Here is a 17,339-nt window from a genome sequence, read left to right as displayed (position 1 = left end):
TGTAGATGGGAGAATGTATTTAATGGGTTCTTTTGTAGCTGATGGAAGCTTTCACTCATGGCTCGGAGCAATCCCTCCTATAAACACTGCTGCTAGATTTCTACCGAGGGATATATGGTCCGCCATAAGGCACTTTATATGTATTATAACAAAAATAGTGTAAAAATTCTTGTCAGTGATCAATATATTGCAGTATTGCTTAAAACAGCAAGGCTTGGGATGAGGAGGGAGCTTGTAAGCAAGCCGTGACTCGCTGCAGTATCCCATCCCCGACGTGCAGCGAGGAAGCCCGAGGTTATCCCCACAGGGTCTGTGGGGCCGGCAGGGCTCCTGCTGGCGGCAGCTCCTTGGAGCACACACGACGAGGGAGGGCCCTCCCCGCCGCCCGCCCGGCCCCGGCCCCGCCCCCGCGCAGGCGCAGCGGGGCCGCGGGCAGCTGCTGCGGGGGCACCGAGAGGGGTCGAGGGCGCCGCCATGTTGTGGTCGCGCTGCCCGCCCGGCGCCACAGGTAACGCGGCGGGGCGGGGGGGCGGCGGCTCCCAGCTCCTTGGGGCTGTGGTGGAATAAAAACCCTCCCGGCCCGTCCTGTCCTGTCCTGTCCCGTCCCGGCGGCTGCTCAGCCCCGGCTGTGTGAAGGGCGCCCGGGCGCAGTGTCCGTGTGCGGGTGCGGGTGCGGGTTGTTGTGGCGCCGCCGCCCTGCCCGGCACCGGGTGGGGTTGTGGCAGAAGGGCGGCCGGGCTGCCGGCCCCGCCAGTGCTGCTGCCAGCGCTACGGCCCCGTCCGGGCCTTTTACTGCTGCGTTTTGGCAGAAATGCCGTGTTTGAAATGCCGTGTGCTGCCTCTTCACCCCTGAGATTACAGCAAGGACTCTGTAATGGAAGGAAAAATCTCAGGGTGCATTAGCTCACAGATTTGTACGCTAAAACTAGTTACGATATTGCATACACTGCTTTTCTGAGTACAAATAACGTCCTAACCATTTTTTTCTATGTGAAAAGTGGAAATTAAAGCAGGAGTTGTGGCATGTTGTTTCCCTGCTGGATAGATCCTGTTTTGATCATTCGGCGCTTCAATTCTCTTCCATTTCCTTAATGAGAGACCCAAGTTTGTTGTTGCAACGATTAATGTTTCTGCAGCAAAAGTAAAGGTGAACTGTATCTACCGTGTCTGGCTTTGGCTACGCTGAACCTGTGTTTAAGCCTGAGCTTTTGGTGTAGGCCGTGACGTTTTAGACGAGCTGCCTCCTGTCGGCAGTCTGGGCTGTGTATCTCGGCGCGTGTTGGTGTCACAAGTGGTGAACTTGAATGCCCTGCACCTGCAGTTGTTTAGTCACTTCTCATGAAGTCTGAAGTAAGGCTTGGAGTACAAAGTTCAGCAGGAACTTAAAATGCGTTTTCCCCTTGTAAGCGTGTACTATCCCGTGTCAGCTGTCAGGAGTGGTTGGCCGGTGCAGGGAGTGGTATCATGTGAAGAATGCTTAAAGAGAAACCTTTCTATTTGCAGATTATTTTTTTTTTTTAATATAAATGATACAGTGTAATTGTAACTGTTGAAAATTTAAAATCTGCATTTATGGTTCCTCATCCTCTCATTCTGACAGCCTTGTTGGGGATCTGTCACACTGGTTGTGCCATGTGTTTCTGAAAAAAAATGAAGACTTTGAGTAAGGAATGATTTGTTAAATCTGTTTCTTGTTTTTGCAGCACGTCAGTGCTTTCATGCTCTGAAGTTGATAAAGAGAGACTGCCTTCCGTCACTGCACACAGCAAGATGTGCCTCTACTGCCGCTGTGCCTCGCATAACTACGCATTACACGATTCATCCACGGGACAAAGACAAGCGATGGGAAGGTAGGTGGGAAAAAATGCATTTTTAAAAGCTTTTTATTCTTATTGCTGAGCTTTAACAACACTGAAATGTGTTGCTGTTTTTTCTTTTTACAGAAATTCTATTAAATACAGGACTAATTTTCCAGGTGAAATTTCGTGGACTCTCACAATGAGTGTCTTTAGTGCTATGAAATGAGATCAAGAAAACCTATAAGCAACTTTTGCAACGTTTCCAGACATTACAGTCTTTATGTTTAGCAGTTTTAAAGGTTTCAATTTCAGAAAAGTCACTGCTTAATTAGTGTAAAATAAAGTAACATGTTCAGACTAAGGATCTTGTTTTCTTCCTTCTCCCTTCCCTACAGTTTCACCAAGTGTCTTTGATGCAGCTAGCTAACTGGGCTCTTAATTAACTAACTTTCTTCTTAACTTCTGAAGATGATATTTCTGGTGTATAGAGACTTTGTATATGTTTTTATGGCATATCTTTTTACAACTTACAAAGAGCTAATTTTATAATGGAATACTAATATCATTCTGCACTATTCCAAGTACAGAAGTGGGCATTTTGTTAAGTATTTAGCCTCGTCTTATGGCAGGCAATACTGTGGAGATACCCAGTAGTCGGTATCAGAGAGCAAGGTGTAGGGAGAGAGATGTTGGGGAGAACTGGTGATTAGTTTAGTTTATCTTACTATCTTTTTTTCTATTAAAGGGGTAAACATGGAGAGGTTTGCAGAGGAAGCTGATGTTGTCATTGTTGGAGCAGGTCCTGCAGGTCTTTCTGCAGCTATTCGACTCAAACAGTTAGCTGCTGAGCATGGCAAAGAAATACGTGTTTGTCTGGTGGAAAAGGCTTCCCAAATTGGTGCACATACACTGTCTGGTGCTTGTCTTGAGCCAAGGTCCTTGCAAGAACTATTTCCAGACTGGAAGGAGCGGGGGGTATGTATGAACATACAAACACATTGCTGGCACGTCATAAATTCCTGTATCTGACTCATTTTGGTGTGACTTAGTAACTTGGTACCTTTGGTGCTTAGTACCATTTAAAAACATGTATGTTTATTTAGCAAGACACCTGTTTTCTATTTAGTACATTTTCTCTAGTTCAACAGTGCTAAACGTGTATGCTGCGGCATTTGCTCTACCATCCAGTGGTCTTACAGCAGATATGCAGGATGCCCGCCACATCCTGGGGTGCACTGCATCTCCTGCATTTGTACAGAATCCAGCTCCTGTGCACAAGCAGTGAGGTGGTAGATTGATGGCAATGCCAGGCTTGTCACTTCTGGGCAGTACCTCTGACTGTGCTCCACTGTGTTTTGTGCAGACGTAGTAGCTCAGGCCTAAGGTCGTCTAGGAGGGAGGACAGCAAGAACTGAGGCACCATCCCTGCCAGGACAGCCATCTGACTGGCAGCTGGCTCCCTGCTGTCACCTGGGAGCTGGAAGAAGCAGGCCTTTGACTGGTTGTTTTGTCTTAGTGGGCTGAATACACAAGAGGCACTGCCTTCTTTAAAAGTGTTTATTGATGGAGTACAAGCTGAAGCACAAACTATAGCAGGGATTTGCAAGGCCTTGTTCCAGTTTTTTAACCTTTCAGTTGTGTTGATTCTTGTCTGATGACTGTTTTCATAAGATCCTTGTTTTTTTCACCAGTGGTACTTTCTTACAGAAGTGCTTCATTAGACCTTTAAATGACTGCCAGCACGTTTTTTTTTTTTAATTATTTGTGTGGGTTTTTAATTTTTTTTCTTATGTATTTTATTTGGTTTGGATTGACTAGAAAAACAACTCACAGACCTATTTCTATTCCCTTTTCTATGTAGGCTCCACTTCATACTCCTGTAACTGAAGACAAGTTTGGAATTTTAACAAAGAAATCTAGAATTCCAGTGCCAATTCTTCCAGGTAAAGTTTGGTGAGGAGCTCCTTGTACCATCTTTTCAGTATGTTTTTCAGCTTTTCTATGAATCAATCAATCTTAATACAATGTAGCGCAACAAGCATATGGAGAATATAATAGCCTGCAGCAATTGGGTGTTTGTAGATGATGGCTCTAATCACAGATGATGTTATTTTTTTTGAAGATGGCACTTGTATACATCAGATGTATCTTGGTCTACATCTTACACTTTGCTTAGTGTTCTGTGTCTTAGGTGTGTGTGTATATGTTTGTGTGTATATTCTTTTTGCCTAGGACTTCCAATGGTTAATCATGGGAATTACATAGTACGTCTGGGACACTTTGTGAGCTGGTTAGGTGAACAAGCAGAAGCCTTGGGTGTTGAGTTGTATCCAGGCTATGCAGCAGCTGAGGTAATAATGATATCAGTGTGTATATGAAAAGCATTTTTGAAGCCCCTTTCACTGTGCCCCCAATTATTATTTGTACACTCACAGCATTTGTACAATCACAACATTCCTCTTAACAGAAATGTGTTATGAAAACCATGTTTCAGTGGCTAAAATCCTTGGTCCAGATCCAGCAAAGCACAAAGTGAATCATAAAGTACATTAATAAGAACGTAATCTTCCAAGTTTGACCACTAGATAGCAGAAAGACTTGGTGCTTACAACCTCTGTTGGGACTTTTTATGAATGGATTAAAATGACTAATTGTTAAAATGTTCTTTTTGTTTAAACATTTCCAAAGGTTCTTTTTCATGAAGATGGTAGCGTGAAAGGGATAGCTACGAATGATGTGGGCATTCAAAAGGACGGAGCACCTAAAGTAAGTAGTCATGTTTTCCATAAGTAGAGATCTAATTTGGGAAATTGTGCTGTATCTGCTTCTAGTGATATCAGTAATCTTGCTGCAGTCTAAGAAAAATGACAAAATTCAGTACCTGTTTTTCCACTCTGTATAAAATTGATCAATTGCACTTGAAAGTTTTGGTCTCCGGACACTGTAAACTCCTTGTGAAATTTGCAGAAAAAGCCTTTGCAGAAAGGAGGTTTCTTTGAGGGTGATAGGAAGGAAAGACTGTAAGCGTGCTTTGACACACGGGAAATCAGTATTAAAAAAAAAAAAAAACACTCCCTTGAACTCCAAAAAAAAAAAAAAAAAAAAAAAAGCGTGAGGGTGAAATGGATAGCTGTTGTCCTGCTGGTAGCTAGCAACATGTAAGAGCGTGCTTCTGGCTGGCTGCTTTTTCTTCTGTACAACTGTAGTCAACATTTGTTGACAGTCTGTCTACCTTGCTGGGGCAAGGTACACACTGAATCTTTATACGTTTTTGCTGGTTGGTCACACTGCTATATCCAGAAGGTGACCCCCTGCCCTAAGTGCTGGACTTTGGATGATTTTTAGTGGAATCCAGAACGTGCTGTAAGCGTGTCACCTCCCTGAGCAATACACAGGGAGGAGTCAGTACCTCAGAGCAATTCGGAACAACTTTCGCACCGTTACCAGGCTACAGAAGTTCTGGGTACAGGTTTGTTGTTGTTGTTTTCTTCAACTTTTCTTATATGAAGTTTCTTACTAGTTTACGTAGAATTTCAAAAAAGTACTTACTTTGACGTAAAAGTCTGGTCTCTTTTTCCACTTCAAAGTAGAGGTTGAGAAGAAAAGATGTGTTCTTGTTTTAAGAAAATAAATGTAATGGAGGAAAAAGTAATATATTTTTCCTGTATGATGTCTGTCTCCCCCGGTGGATATACACACGCTAATTTTCAGGTGTGCATGTTCTCCAGCAGGAGGTGCAAGTAATACATAGCAGTAATAAATGTTTTTAATGCAGTTTTTTTTTGTTTGTTTTTTGTTTAAGTAGGGAGGAAATACGGATCTTTTTAAAGCATCCTCAAAACCTAATCTTTTTTCTACATACTCTGGTAGAAAGTGCCTATTAAAAACATGAAGTCTGTTGACTTCTTTGATTTGTACATAATTAGGGTGCCGCTAATGTAAACTGAGTATTTAAACTAAGTGTTTTAGTTGTCAGTTGATAATACTTCCAGTGCATAAAGCTGAGTAAACATCATTTGCCTAACCTGCAAATCAAGAATACCTTCAGTGTGTTTGTTTATACAGAACCTAATCAGACTGTGTGGTTAACGGGTAGAGTTTCACCTGGTAATCAGCACCAATCAAACAAAATGGTTTACCTCTGTTAGGTTTCATTGAAAACTGGTCTGGTGATCTTTTTCAGCATTAAACTTTCTCAATTCAGGATTCTTTTTTTAAAACAAACTTTTTTTTTTTTTCCCCTGCAAGGTTGTGTATATTTAGAATGTAGTATCCTTCCATTGCAAATAAACCTACTCGTCTATTCTAGCCTAATGCACTCAAGCATGCAAGTGAGTATGAACTGCTGCTGTGAGCCTGCTGGTTGCCCCTATCTTACTCTGAATTGCATCGGAGTTTTTGATGAGAAATTCTTTTATAACGCCACAACAGAATTACCCTAACATTATTTGTGTTTTAACAAGCAATATAATATTGGTGTAATATTTATTGTAGCAATTTTATTCTACAGTTTTATTCTGAAGTTGCACGTTCTTGGGGGGGGACAGGGCAGAGGGACAGAACACTGATATATCTTTTTCTGACCTGGTGTTTTATTAGGCATCCTTCATGTACATATGTAAGACAATATTTTATTGTAAAAATGAGCAAAAATTTAAGGTGTAAAGTTACAGGTTAATTCTTTGTTCTGTTGGGGTTCCTTTGCACTGTGTGAATGAGCAGATGTGATCATGGAATCCTCTGACCTGCAAAAGAATCGCTCTCAGTACAGATTGGCCATTCACTGTGGTGCTGCTTTAATCAATCCCCTTGCCAGGTTTGCTGGTGGTGTATCATAGTTTGGTTCTGCTCCAGCTGTCTCTTCCATCTTAGCTTACAATGATTTGTAGGGTCTGGGCAGTGCTACAAAGTAACGTAAAATCACCTTATTCCCCTGCGTTTTCTTTCTGTGGGTTTGATGTGTCACAGTTCTAACTGCTGATGAAATCCTTCACTTTTGCAGCCTACCTTTGAACGAGGCTTGGAACTCCACGCTAAGGTCACAGTCTTTGCTGAAGGTTGTCACGGACATCTGGCCAAACAGCTGTACAAAAAATACAACCTCAGGGAGAACTGTCAAGCCCAGAGCTATGGCATTGGATTGAAAGAGGTATCATCTGCAGAATTTTAAGTGTTAGGGAAAATACTGTAAAAATGGAAGGTAGTTGGTATTCGAGCTACTTTATATAAAGACATTAGAATGATAGATTTTGAATTACACTTTCAGACTGTAGAATCTTGGATTTTCTGAAGATGATGAGAGAAGACATTTCTGAATGTCTCGACTCTTTTGTTTTGAATGCTTATTACTCTTTTATCTGTACTTAGGAGTACCTGTAAATCCACTTTCACTTCTTAATCTGATTTCAGTTATTCTTGTTTGTGAAATCTATTTTCAGTTCTTCTAGTAAATGAGAGGGGGATTCATGCTGCCTAATTTTAGGTAGTTTTAATACCTGAGAAGGGGAAGAAAGGTTTTCTATGGGTTTTCTGCATGTTCATTAGAGAGAGGAGGGGGCTGTCATGCTCTCTGAAACACCTGCATGAGCTTTACACACACATACCCTGATTCCTTCGCCAGGCTTATAAAATTGGGATAGAGATCATGTGCATAAAAATATTTTATACTCAGGAAATACTAGGCATGAAAAAAGACCTGTTTGTCTGGAGTATGTTCAGAGTTTGACTCTTTGATTATTTCTTTAAGCTTGTGCTTCCAACTACAAAGCGTTCACCAAATTTATTTGGTGATTTTGAAATATTTCCACCAATATGTTTTAGATTTCTGTAGAGAAGAGGCAATTGGTGAATGCTCCTATGCATGACATAGTTAAAATTTCTAATACCTAAGTTGTAGGTGGAGTACAGTCCCGTTGGTACCAGATGAGACAGGTTTCAATATGACCATGTCTGCTTTAGCAAATAGTACAGTCCAATAGGAATGGATCTGTAAAGTGAAATCGTTGGTGCTGATGAGCTGACATCCATGCTATGCACATCTCAGGGTTATTTTTACTTTGGACTGGCTCTATTTGAGTCCCATGGACCGAGTACCCTTTTGTGACTTGAATGCTTTAGATGGGTTTCTGGAGCCAGGCAGAGTTGGGTTTCATGTGAAAGGAATCCAGTCCCTGCCTTCCGTGGCTGTTCTATAATGTGAACCAAAGCGTGCTGAGTGGGAGCAGTCTGGAGTCCCACTCAAAAGATGCTCCTTTATCCAAATTTAAATATTAGTGTAGATGTACCCTCTGTGCTTGAGAAGATCTAACCTAATGGTGCCCCATGGGTAGAAGAGAGAGTTCCGCTCCCCCTCCATCCTTACACTGGGCCAGGCACATCACTCTGTGATGTTTTGTGAATTGAGTGGAAAATTAACCCACCAGTAAAAATAGGAAAATGCTTCTGTAAGTTTGCCATGGGTCAGGTGAGTACTGGAAATTTGTAGGAGAGAGAAGGGAGGGCAACTTGTTTGACAGCAGATACTTAAATCAACTCAGCCATATAGTTAAGCCTGATCTTGAGAATGTTGCTGAGGACATTGTAATGATTCATATGAAAAAAAATGTGTTTTTTAAAGAAAAAATGTCAACGTAGTTGCATTCGTTAGCAAAAATATCTATCAAAATAGCTCATAAAAAGGATCGTGCTGAATGAAATATTTGGGTGTAATGCTGGAGTCTGCCACGTTTTCTGATGCACCAAGGAAAAAGCAGTTTCTGGCTTGTCAAGGAAAAATGTTGGCAAATTCTTGAGTGGTAACCCAAAAAAGTATTTGTACATCATAATCTGGTCTTCAGCCAGATGAGTTCATGCATTGGTCATAGCAGTAAATTCATTTATCATCTATAGTTTACTTTATTATTGAAATGCCATTGCTTTGCAATATAGAATAATTTCTGGCAATCTTCGTTTCAGTTATGGATTATTGATGAAAAGAAATGGAAACCAGGAAGAGTGGAACATACTGTAGGTTGGCCTTTAGACAGACACACATATGGAGGATCCTTTCTTTATCACTTAAATGAGGGTGAACCCTTAGTTGCTCTTGGATTTGTGGTAAGTGAAGTTGGTTTATCTCGTGTTTGTTTGTTGTTTGGGTCTTCATTTTTGTGTGCGTTCTCTTCTCTGTTTTAATGTGAAGATAAAAAACCACAAAAATAGCAGACCAAGTTTAGTACTTTCATAGTCTTAAGTGCACTCATTCTCATATAAGGAAAGGTAAATTTGTCATTAATCTGTCTTTTATCTAGCATCTTTTATTAAGAACAAAGTGGAAAACTTACAAATACGTTCTTTTGTAAACCAAACAAATTTTGATAAAGCCAAAAGCAGATGATTAACCAGAAGTGTGCTCGCAAAATTTTCACAAAATACTCAAAAGTTAGGAAACATCAAAATCAGTCACTTTTGCAACTTTAATTCAGTTTCCTTATTTGTGTGACAGCCTATCATGCATATCCAATCTTATGGGAGAAGCATCAAAGTAGGAATACCCTGCATTTCCTATCTCCTGTTCAGATAGGAGAAAAACCACTTCTGTGTGCACATACAAGCACTTCTTTTGTTTTTGAACTTTACACCTATGTCAGTCTGAGCTGATTCTTGTAACAGACATCAGAATGTGTCTTGTACATAATTTGAAAATCCTTCATGAACTTTAGTATTGGAAGTAGATGCAAGCAGTGCTCTAAAAGAACTGAACAGCCAGAGAAGTCAAGGTAGTTTGTTGCTGACTCAGGATATATTTTGATAATTTTGTGAAATAAAGCTTACAGGAGCCAGAAATTATTCCTTTGGACAAAAGAGAAAATTCAGTAACATCTGTCCTTCCAAGAATATGTTAAAGGTGGGAAATGTAGGGTTTATCTTTGGGCAAGTTCTCAAACGAATAAGATAGAAAACCTGGGCATTCAGCCAACTGGCTAAGTCATTTTTTTCCCCATTTTCTGTTTTTATCTTACAAAGGCTCACCTAATTGGAAATAATTGACTAAGCTAAATAATGTGAACTGGTTAAAATATGTGAGAGCAAGGACATAACAAGTATTTAGAAATAATTGTTTACCTCTCCTTCTGGCTTGTGTAGGGCAACGAGTTTTTGAAACAAATTTCAAACAAGTTTTCTCACTTACCTACCATTAAATCATGCTTAATTTAATTTCACTGCTTTATTTCAAAGGCAGATGGAAGGTGGTTACAATGCAATTAAGGATTTCCATGCTTCAGGTATATGTAGGACACAGTCTTACAGCTGCAAACTCTCAGACGTGCTTGTACTATACTGTTAATAATACAGTGTAGTTTTGGCAGTAGTTTCTTCAAGTAGAAAGATTTTAAGGTTGATTTAGTATGAGATAGACTGAGGAGTTGATCTGGTAATACGTGGTTGTTTTATTTTCTAACTTTTGTTGAAATTTCATACTTTATTTTCATTAATGTTGCGCTTTTTTATTTTTTAAGGTTGGTTTAGATTATCAAAATCCCTATTTGAATCCGTTTAGGGAGTTTCAGAGGTGGAAGCACCATCCGAGTGTAGAGCCCACTTTGGAAGGTGGAAAAAGGATTGCATATGGTGCCAGAGCATTGAATGAAGGTGGTCTCCAGGTAACATTTTCATGAAGTTTTTTACTTCCAGTTTTCTGTAGCCATGTTTGTAGTATTACAGATTCAGGTTGCATTCTGTTGGGAAACAACTGAACTATAACAAAGATGAATAAGGCCAGAAGTTTTGCTAGACACAAGGACTTTGTTATCTTACTGGAGACACCTGCTGAGATTTGCTAGGCTTAGGTTCTGTAATACCAGCAATCTTCTGACACAGTCACTTTACTTTTGAAATTACATGTGGAGTTGATATTGCAGGCAAACGTGTTCTGCAGCAAAGGTACAGGTAATTCTTTGGCCTGGAAACCTGGGTGGTGGGTAGCACCACTCTTTTGGGGGGTGGGGTGGAAGGGGAGGTATTTTCCTAAATGCTTGTGCTTTTGAGTGCTTGACCCTTTAGTCAGTGATGGTGCTGCAGTTATGTACTTTGGCAGGTAAGTCCCCACCTCCTCAAGTACCTTCAGTATTTTTTATGCACAGCTTTGAATTTCCTGCTTCTTGGGAGACGGAACACTATGTTCATTTTGTTCCCTCAGGGAGTCTAAAAGATTTATATTCACCAAGACTTGAGGTCACTTGAAAGGGTTGGAATAACTTGCAGGAGAAATAGTCTAAAACAGATGTTTAATAGCTCAAGATCTTTCAAGTTTTTAACCTCGTGTGGGGATCTTGAAGCACAGGTTGCTGTGTGTCCTGGGCTGCCACATCCATCTTCTCGATGCCTCTCTCTGTTTGGAACTTAAAACCAGGCTGAGTGTTCATGATCTGCGTAGCCTGCTTGCGGGGCCATTCACCTCTGCTCTCTGACACCTTTGTCTTTCCTTTTTGAATCTCTTCTTTAATATAAATGTGGCCTTGTGCAGCTTTTTGAAATAGAACTTCAGCAGCAAGGTAACTGTTGTGATAACTTCCTGGAGTTAGGCTTTGCTGCAAGTGTGAATGTCTGGGACTGAGTAATGTGAGTTCATGATGCAGCTTCAGGATTACGCTCATGATATGCATAAAGTCAGCCTGCTGGTTGATCACCTCGTGCTGTCTGAAGTGGAAGTATGTCGCATCATGTTCTTTGTATTCAGTTCATGGTAACAGCTGTGTTACTGGCTTATCTTGGAAACCATTGTTGGGCCATTGTTAACACAGATAATATAGAAAGTATCAAGATGCTTTAATTTGGGCATATTTACAAGAGGGGCTTCTTTTTCCAGCACGCTGGTTTCTGTATCACAGTTGTTACTGAATTTCTGGCTTGGATGAAGCAGTTGGATTCTGACTTCAGTTGCATGCTCCTCTTCACGCTGCTCCCAACACACAGCTGAAAGAACATGTTTTTAAGTCACAGACATTGTTTGTGTTGTTGCACAGGTGGTAGAAGTACAGCTCTTGCACATCCATCTCCTTATCTTCGGACTGCTTTGCCAGGCTCAAAACATGTCACTTACTTTGCACCGTTTCTAACATAAAAGCATGTTGCATGTCTAACTTTTTACTCCCTCTAGTTAGAATTGTCTATTTGATCATGAAGTTACATTTTTAAGTAGATTTTTTTTTATATATGATTTCTATTAAAAAAAAAAAAAGCTTTGCTGATGAGTCACTTAGGAAGACTTTTTTAAAAAGTAACTCTTCCTCTGCATATGTTGTTTGATAACTGTAGCAGTCTGACTCACTTCCATCACTGGAGTACAGGAATATTTTCTTATGTAAGTGGCTCTGTAGCTCCAGTTTGCATTTTGGTGACAGTATTGTATGAAATACATATATAAAATTATCACTGATCTAAGATTTTTCTATTATCTACAACCTTATGACCACGTTCTTTAAAATAGCTTTGCGTGAAAGAGAGAAGAGAGTAAGCACTTAGATATTTCCCTGTTTTTGTAACTTTTGGGATATGTGGAGGGAACGGACAGAGTTTAATAGATTACATCTACATAGCTGTTATTTCTTCTATTAAAATTCCAAAATCAAGGACTTGCAAATTCAGAAATTCGCATGCAACCTCTGTTTTGCCTCTGTTTTATCAAATACTTTGGAAAGATTTCAGAGTTTTGAGGGAAAAATAAAAGTAATTGCTGTTGTTGAGCAATGTATTGTTAAGAATATCAAAGAAAAAAAGGAAATTAATCATGTTGATGACCCATGCAAGTGTCAAACATATGACTTGCTTTTACAGATTCTCACCCCTGAGCTGAGCTAAGGGGAGGAGAACATCAGGTTCCCTGTTTGCCAGGGGCAGGACTTTGTGAAGAGTACACGTCTTGCCTTCTGACCTCCAAACCAACTGTCCTTGCCGTTTTTCTGGCAAGAGGGTGTTGGCTTCTCCAAGTGCTTGAGGCTGAGCTCAGGATTTCTGTGTGTCTCAGGGCAGGGAGTGCTTGTGCCACCCCAGCTTGATGTCTTCATTCAACTGCCTGCAGACTGCCTGTGAAAACAGCCATGAAGTTCCATACCTCTCCTAACAAGAACTGCTAACAGAACTGGGATGCATGCAACCTTTTCTATTACATGACTAATCTCATTCACACTTCGGCAGTATGCTGGCCTCTATATGCCCATTAAGCAAAATAGATGACTTAAAGGAAAATAGTGGATGTTACTTCACCATCTTTTTTATAACTTCAAGAACCAGTCAAGAAATCTGTCAATGATTATGTCAGTGCTGCATCATTGCATCCTAGTAGGTCAGAATTACTCTCTTCAGCCAACTGTGTTCAGCCAAAGGTCTTGTGAAAGGAGAATACTTCCTTCCTACTACCTAATTCCTTTGAAATACTGTCATATAATTGAACTTAAGACTTCTAGTAACAGAAAAGTAAGTTAAAAGTCATAGTTGTGTTTTTAGCCTAAATTACCTTTCCTGTGAACCAAATTACTGTCTGATTCAACAAATTGCCCAAATCACAGGGAAAATGTGTGAGGTACAACTCTTTTTAGTGACTATTGTATGGATATTCAAAAGTAGGCAGCCTTGCCTGAGTATAGTGAACAGGTAGCAACTGAACTAACAGGAGAAAAGGAACGTTTTTTTTCAAATTATCTTGGAAACCATTTTTTTTAATTTTTCTTGAAATAAAACTACTACTCTGAGTTGAATTATGTAGGCTATTCCAAAACAAATTGTTTCAGGCAGCTTTAATAAAAGCAGAATGTTGGACTCGCAAGCCCTCACCAGCACAAAGACAAGACTTTTTGAGGGAGGCTGTGTTTGTAACTTGCCTCCAGCAATTTCAGGCCTGGATTTATTTGGTAACAGCTTTCTGCTCAGAATGCTGTCTGTGCTTTGAAGCTGCTCTCTGTCTTAAATCCTAATCTCATTGGATGAGGGTGAGAATATTATGACAGGTGAGTGAGCTATTCCTGAGTTAATCTAGGAGGATAATGTGTGTTAATAAAATGTACATTATGTTTGCAAATTACTTGGCTGTCTTGGGTACTTAGGCACAGTTTTTGACTGTATTCAAAGACCTTACACTTCTTGCAGAACAGGGGTAAGAGGATGATTTAGCTCCAAAAATGTATTTGTTGGATGCTGAAAAACGTCTAAAATAAGTGGGATTTGGGGGGAGGAGGGAGGATGCTGTGTGGCTTGACAGAAAAGATTTGTCAAATGGAAAAAAAAGCAGCACCAACTAATAAACTCTGAGATGGGACTGATACAACTTAATGTGTCGAAAATGGAAGCACAAATATATTTCAAAGAAATTCACTTGAAATTGAAGGAGGAAAATAGTATCAGTGGATGACATTAGCACAGTCTTTTTATAGATGAAGTGGAGAGAGGATATAGGGAAAATGCTGTCTTTTCTCAAACCTAATGCATTCTTAAGTCTGCATTCTTATTTGTTTACTATGCCAAAATAATTTGATTAAGTAGAATAACTTAAGTCAATGTATATTTAGATCATGTACATGCCAGTGTGAAGGACACTCTAGTCTCATGCCAGTTTGATTTCCAGCATGTTATATTCACTTAACAAAATGGATTTTCTTTTCCCTCTTCAGTCGATACCCAAGCTTACCTTCCCAGGTGGATTATTAATTGGCTGCAGTCCTGGACTCATGAATGTTCCTAAGATCAAAGGGACACACACTGCAATGAAAAGTGGCATGCTGGCTTCAGAAGCCATCTTTAGCCAATTAACGAATGAGAATCTGCAGTCAAAGACAATAGGTAAGATCGCTGTGCTCTCACCTGGACTTACCTTGTGTTCAGTTGGAGCCACCAACAGTTCAGCTGTAATTAATTTTCTGATGGAAATGCAAATCATGAAATGAGTGTGGTGGTTTAAAAAGATGCATACTGTTTGTTTACTATTTATACTGTAAAATGATTTGAGAAATGAAGGTTTGCTTAGCTATTCTGAAGTATTGATCCTACCGCTAGGACAAAAATAAGCCTCTAATGAGAAAACTAAGCTTGCGCTTCCTGTATAAGTAAACAAGAATAATATATATTCAGTTCCTACTGTTAAAAATTTTAGCTTTATCATTCAAAAAGTCTTACTGAAAGACTGCAGTCAGAAGGCAGAAAATTAAAAGGAGCTGATGACACGTAAATTTGAAAATTCTCATACTGCTGCTTACTTTTCACTATATTGTTGTTAGTAGGGTCCTTTTTTCTATCTTTGTAGTCTTCTCAGTGTGAGATTGTGTATTTCCTATTATATGTAATTCAAATATATTGGGGTAGTCATCTGATCCTGACTGCATTGTAGTGTTATATTTAAGCCCTGCTTGTTCCCTTAAATCTGTTAACAAAGGCTGTTCAGGGAGATAACCCCACTAGAATTTCAGCCACTCTGGAGAACCACTACAGCCAGGTGCCATGTAATTATTTTAAAAATCTCTTCTCCGTAGTGATGGAGTCCCCTCTAGTGAGCTCTTCTGCAAGAGAAACATGCAACTGAAGGTGGCACAGAGGTGTGCTGAACTAAAGCTCCTAGTTTACTGTAACATAGCAGAGTGATTAGAGCCCTAGAACCTGTCCGAGATAATAAACACTCTATTAGGTTAGTCTGCTGCTCTTCTTTGATTATCAGCAGGCTTTATAAGCTGTTAAGAGCTCTGTCAAGACAGATTACAGCCCAGCTACTGCTCTGTGCACAGCTAGGGAGTTTTTTCAGACCCTTCCATGAGGCAGAGAATACAGACTGAATAGGTTTTTATGTATAGACAAGCCCTTAACATGTTTATTTAAAATATCTAAACCTGTATGGTAGTAACAGAGATTGGTGAAGGAGAAGAAACTTTCATTTGAATAAACTTTTTAATTGCTTGGCTTTAACTATATTATATTGCAGGAGATGTGTCAAGTGTGCAATGTCTGCAGCATTTGTAACGAAAACCCGAAGTTTAGTCAAACACAGCTTGATAACTTGCTGGTTATAAAGGGAGGAAACATCTAGCACTGGTGTCCTGCATTGGGCCCTAACTATAGTTACTGAAATCAAAATGCTTGTGGTTGCCAAACTTGTAAAGGAAAAGCTTTTAACTCGACAAATTTAAAATTGAAATCCTGGGTCTTAGACCAGAGGTAAGCAATCCTGGTCAGATCTTGATTCCATGAGAGGAGCTGCTTTCTGGTAGGGATGCCAGTATAGCCACCTGGTCTGCTACCTTTATTTTTTTGCCAAAGTTTGAGGCAATGCATTACTTCTTGTTTCTTGTTTAAAGAGGTTACAAAGGAGCAGTGGGTAACCTGCTGGCGACTGCTGAACCTGGTTTCTTCAAGAGGCTGAAGTATGTGGTTTAGTATACTCTAGCGTACTATTCTGAAATTCTTAGTTTGCTCCCTTCACTGCTAACCCTTGTATTTATTCAGCAGGTTGTTTTGGTTGTTTATTTATTTATTTCAAGGATAGTCTTTATGTACTGTAGGTACTTAACAAGTAATGTCCTTCTGTAGGACTTGATGTGCAAGAATATGAAGAGAACCTGAAAAAGTCCTGGGTCTGGAAAGAGCTGTACGCAGTTAGAAACATCCGCCCGTCCTGCCACAGCATACTGGGTGTGTATGGAGGAATGATTTACACGGGGATATTTTACTGGATACTGAGAGGAAAGGAACCATGGACATTAAAACATCCAGGTAACTTCATTATTTCCTCAAAGAAAATATTAAATGTATATGTCCTCAGTCTCTTTTCACAGTCTCTTAGTTGAAGCTACACCATATCTGGTCAAGTGGCGGGGACTTAAACCATAGAAATTGATGATAAAGAGGTGAAGTAGACTTGTAGATGACGTCATTAAAACAGTACTCTACTTAGCATAGATCTTGTCCCATGAAAAGATTTGTCTCATGAAAAAGGCTACCTTCTATGAAATACTTCGTTCTGATGAGGAAAATCAAAATAGCTTGATTAAATTGTAATCTACAATGAATCTTACTTATTAAAAATGTATTTAGGACCAGATTTTGCTCAGCTCAAGCCAGCCAAAGATTGTACTCCTATCGAATACCCAAAGCCTGATGGAAAAATCAGTTTTGATCTCCTATCATCTGTGGCTTTAAGTGGTACAAATCACGAACATGACCAGCCTGCTCATTTGACTTTGAAAGATGACAGCATCCCTGTGAACAAGAATTTGGCTATATTTGATGGACCGGAACAAAGATTTTGCCCAGCAGGTAGGTAATAGAAATGGAGTGTGTGAGAGAGATTTTGTAAGGTGAAAAACTTAAGTATTTCAAGAAGAGTCCACCTGGCCTGCTACTTCAACTATTCCATCCTAGTTGTCTTCAAATGTATTATGTTGTAAAAAAAAATACATTTGTAACAAAATAATGGGTAAACAGGGAAGAAGGCGGTTGAATGACACTGGTTCTGTACTTCCCTTGTTATGCTTGTTGACTGTGTGTGTAAGAGAAGCTGGTCAGAGAACTCACACACTCTTG

The 17,339-nt window shown here is 39.9% G+C and overlaps 1 protein-coding gene across 1 annotated transcript in view; it reads left to right on the top strand.

The window, feature by feature from the left end:
• The first annotated feature begins 400 nt into the window (after positions 1-400).
• The window catches only part of ETFDH (electron transfer flavoprotein dehydrogenase), an 18,077-nt gene continuing 1,138 nt past the window's right edge, over positions 401-17,339 (top strand). The window contains exons 1-12 of the mRNA XM_084286251.1: positions 401-508; positions 1,704-1,850; positions 2,545-2,774; positions 3,661-3,742; positions 4,032-4,150; positions 4,488-4,565; positions 6,802-6,948; positions 8,754-8,894; positions 10,298-10,441; positions 14,444-14,612; positions 16,347-16,529; positions 16,851-17,072. Of these exons, the coding sequence (XP_084142377.1) occupies positions 475-508; positions 1,704-1,850; positions 2,545-2,774; positions 3,661-3,742; positions 4,032-4,150; positions 4,488-4,565; positions 6,802-6,948; positions 8,754-8,894; positions 10,298-10,441; positions 14,444-14,612; positions 16,347-16,529; positions 16,851-17,072 (1,696 nt within the window). The 5' untranslated portion in view covers positions 401-474. The remainder of the gene's footprint in view (positions 509-1,703; positions 1,851-2,544; positions 2,775-3,660; positions 3,743-4,031; positions 4,151-4,487; positions 4,566-6,801; positions 6,949-8,753; positions 8,895-10,297; positions 10,442-14,443; positions 14,613-16,346; positions 16,530-16,850; positions 17,073-17,339) is intronic.

Source organism: Netta rufina (genome assembly GCF_964035555.1).
Source record: "Netta rufina genome assembly, chromosome: 4".
NCBI lineage: Eukaryota > Metazoa > Chordata > Aves > Anseriformes > Anatidae > Netta > Netta rufina.
Note: the sequence above shows the minus strand (reverse complement) of the source record. Positions and strands in the feature narration are given on the sequence as shown.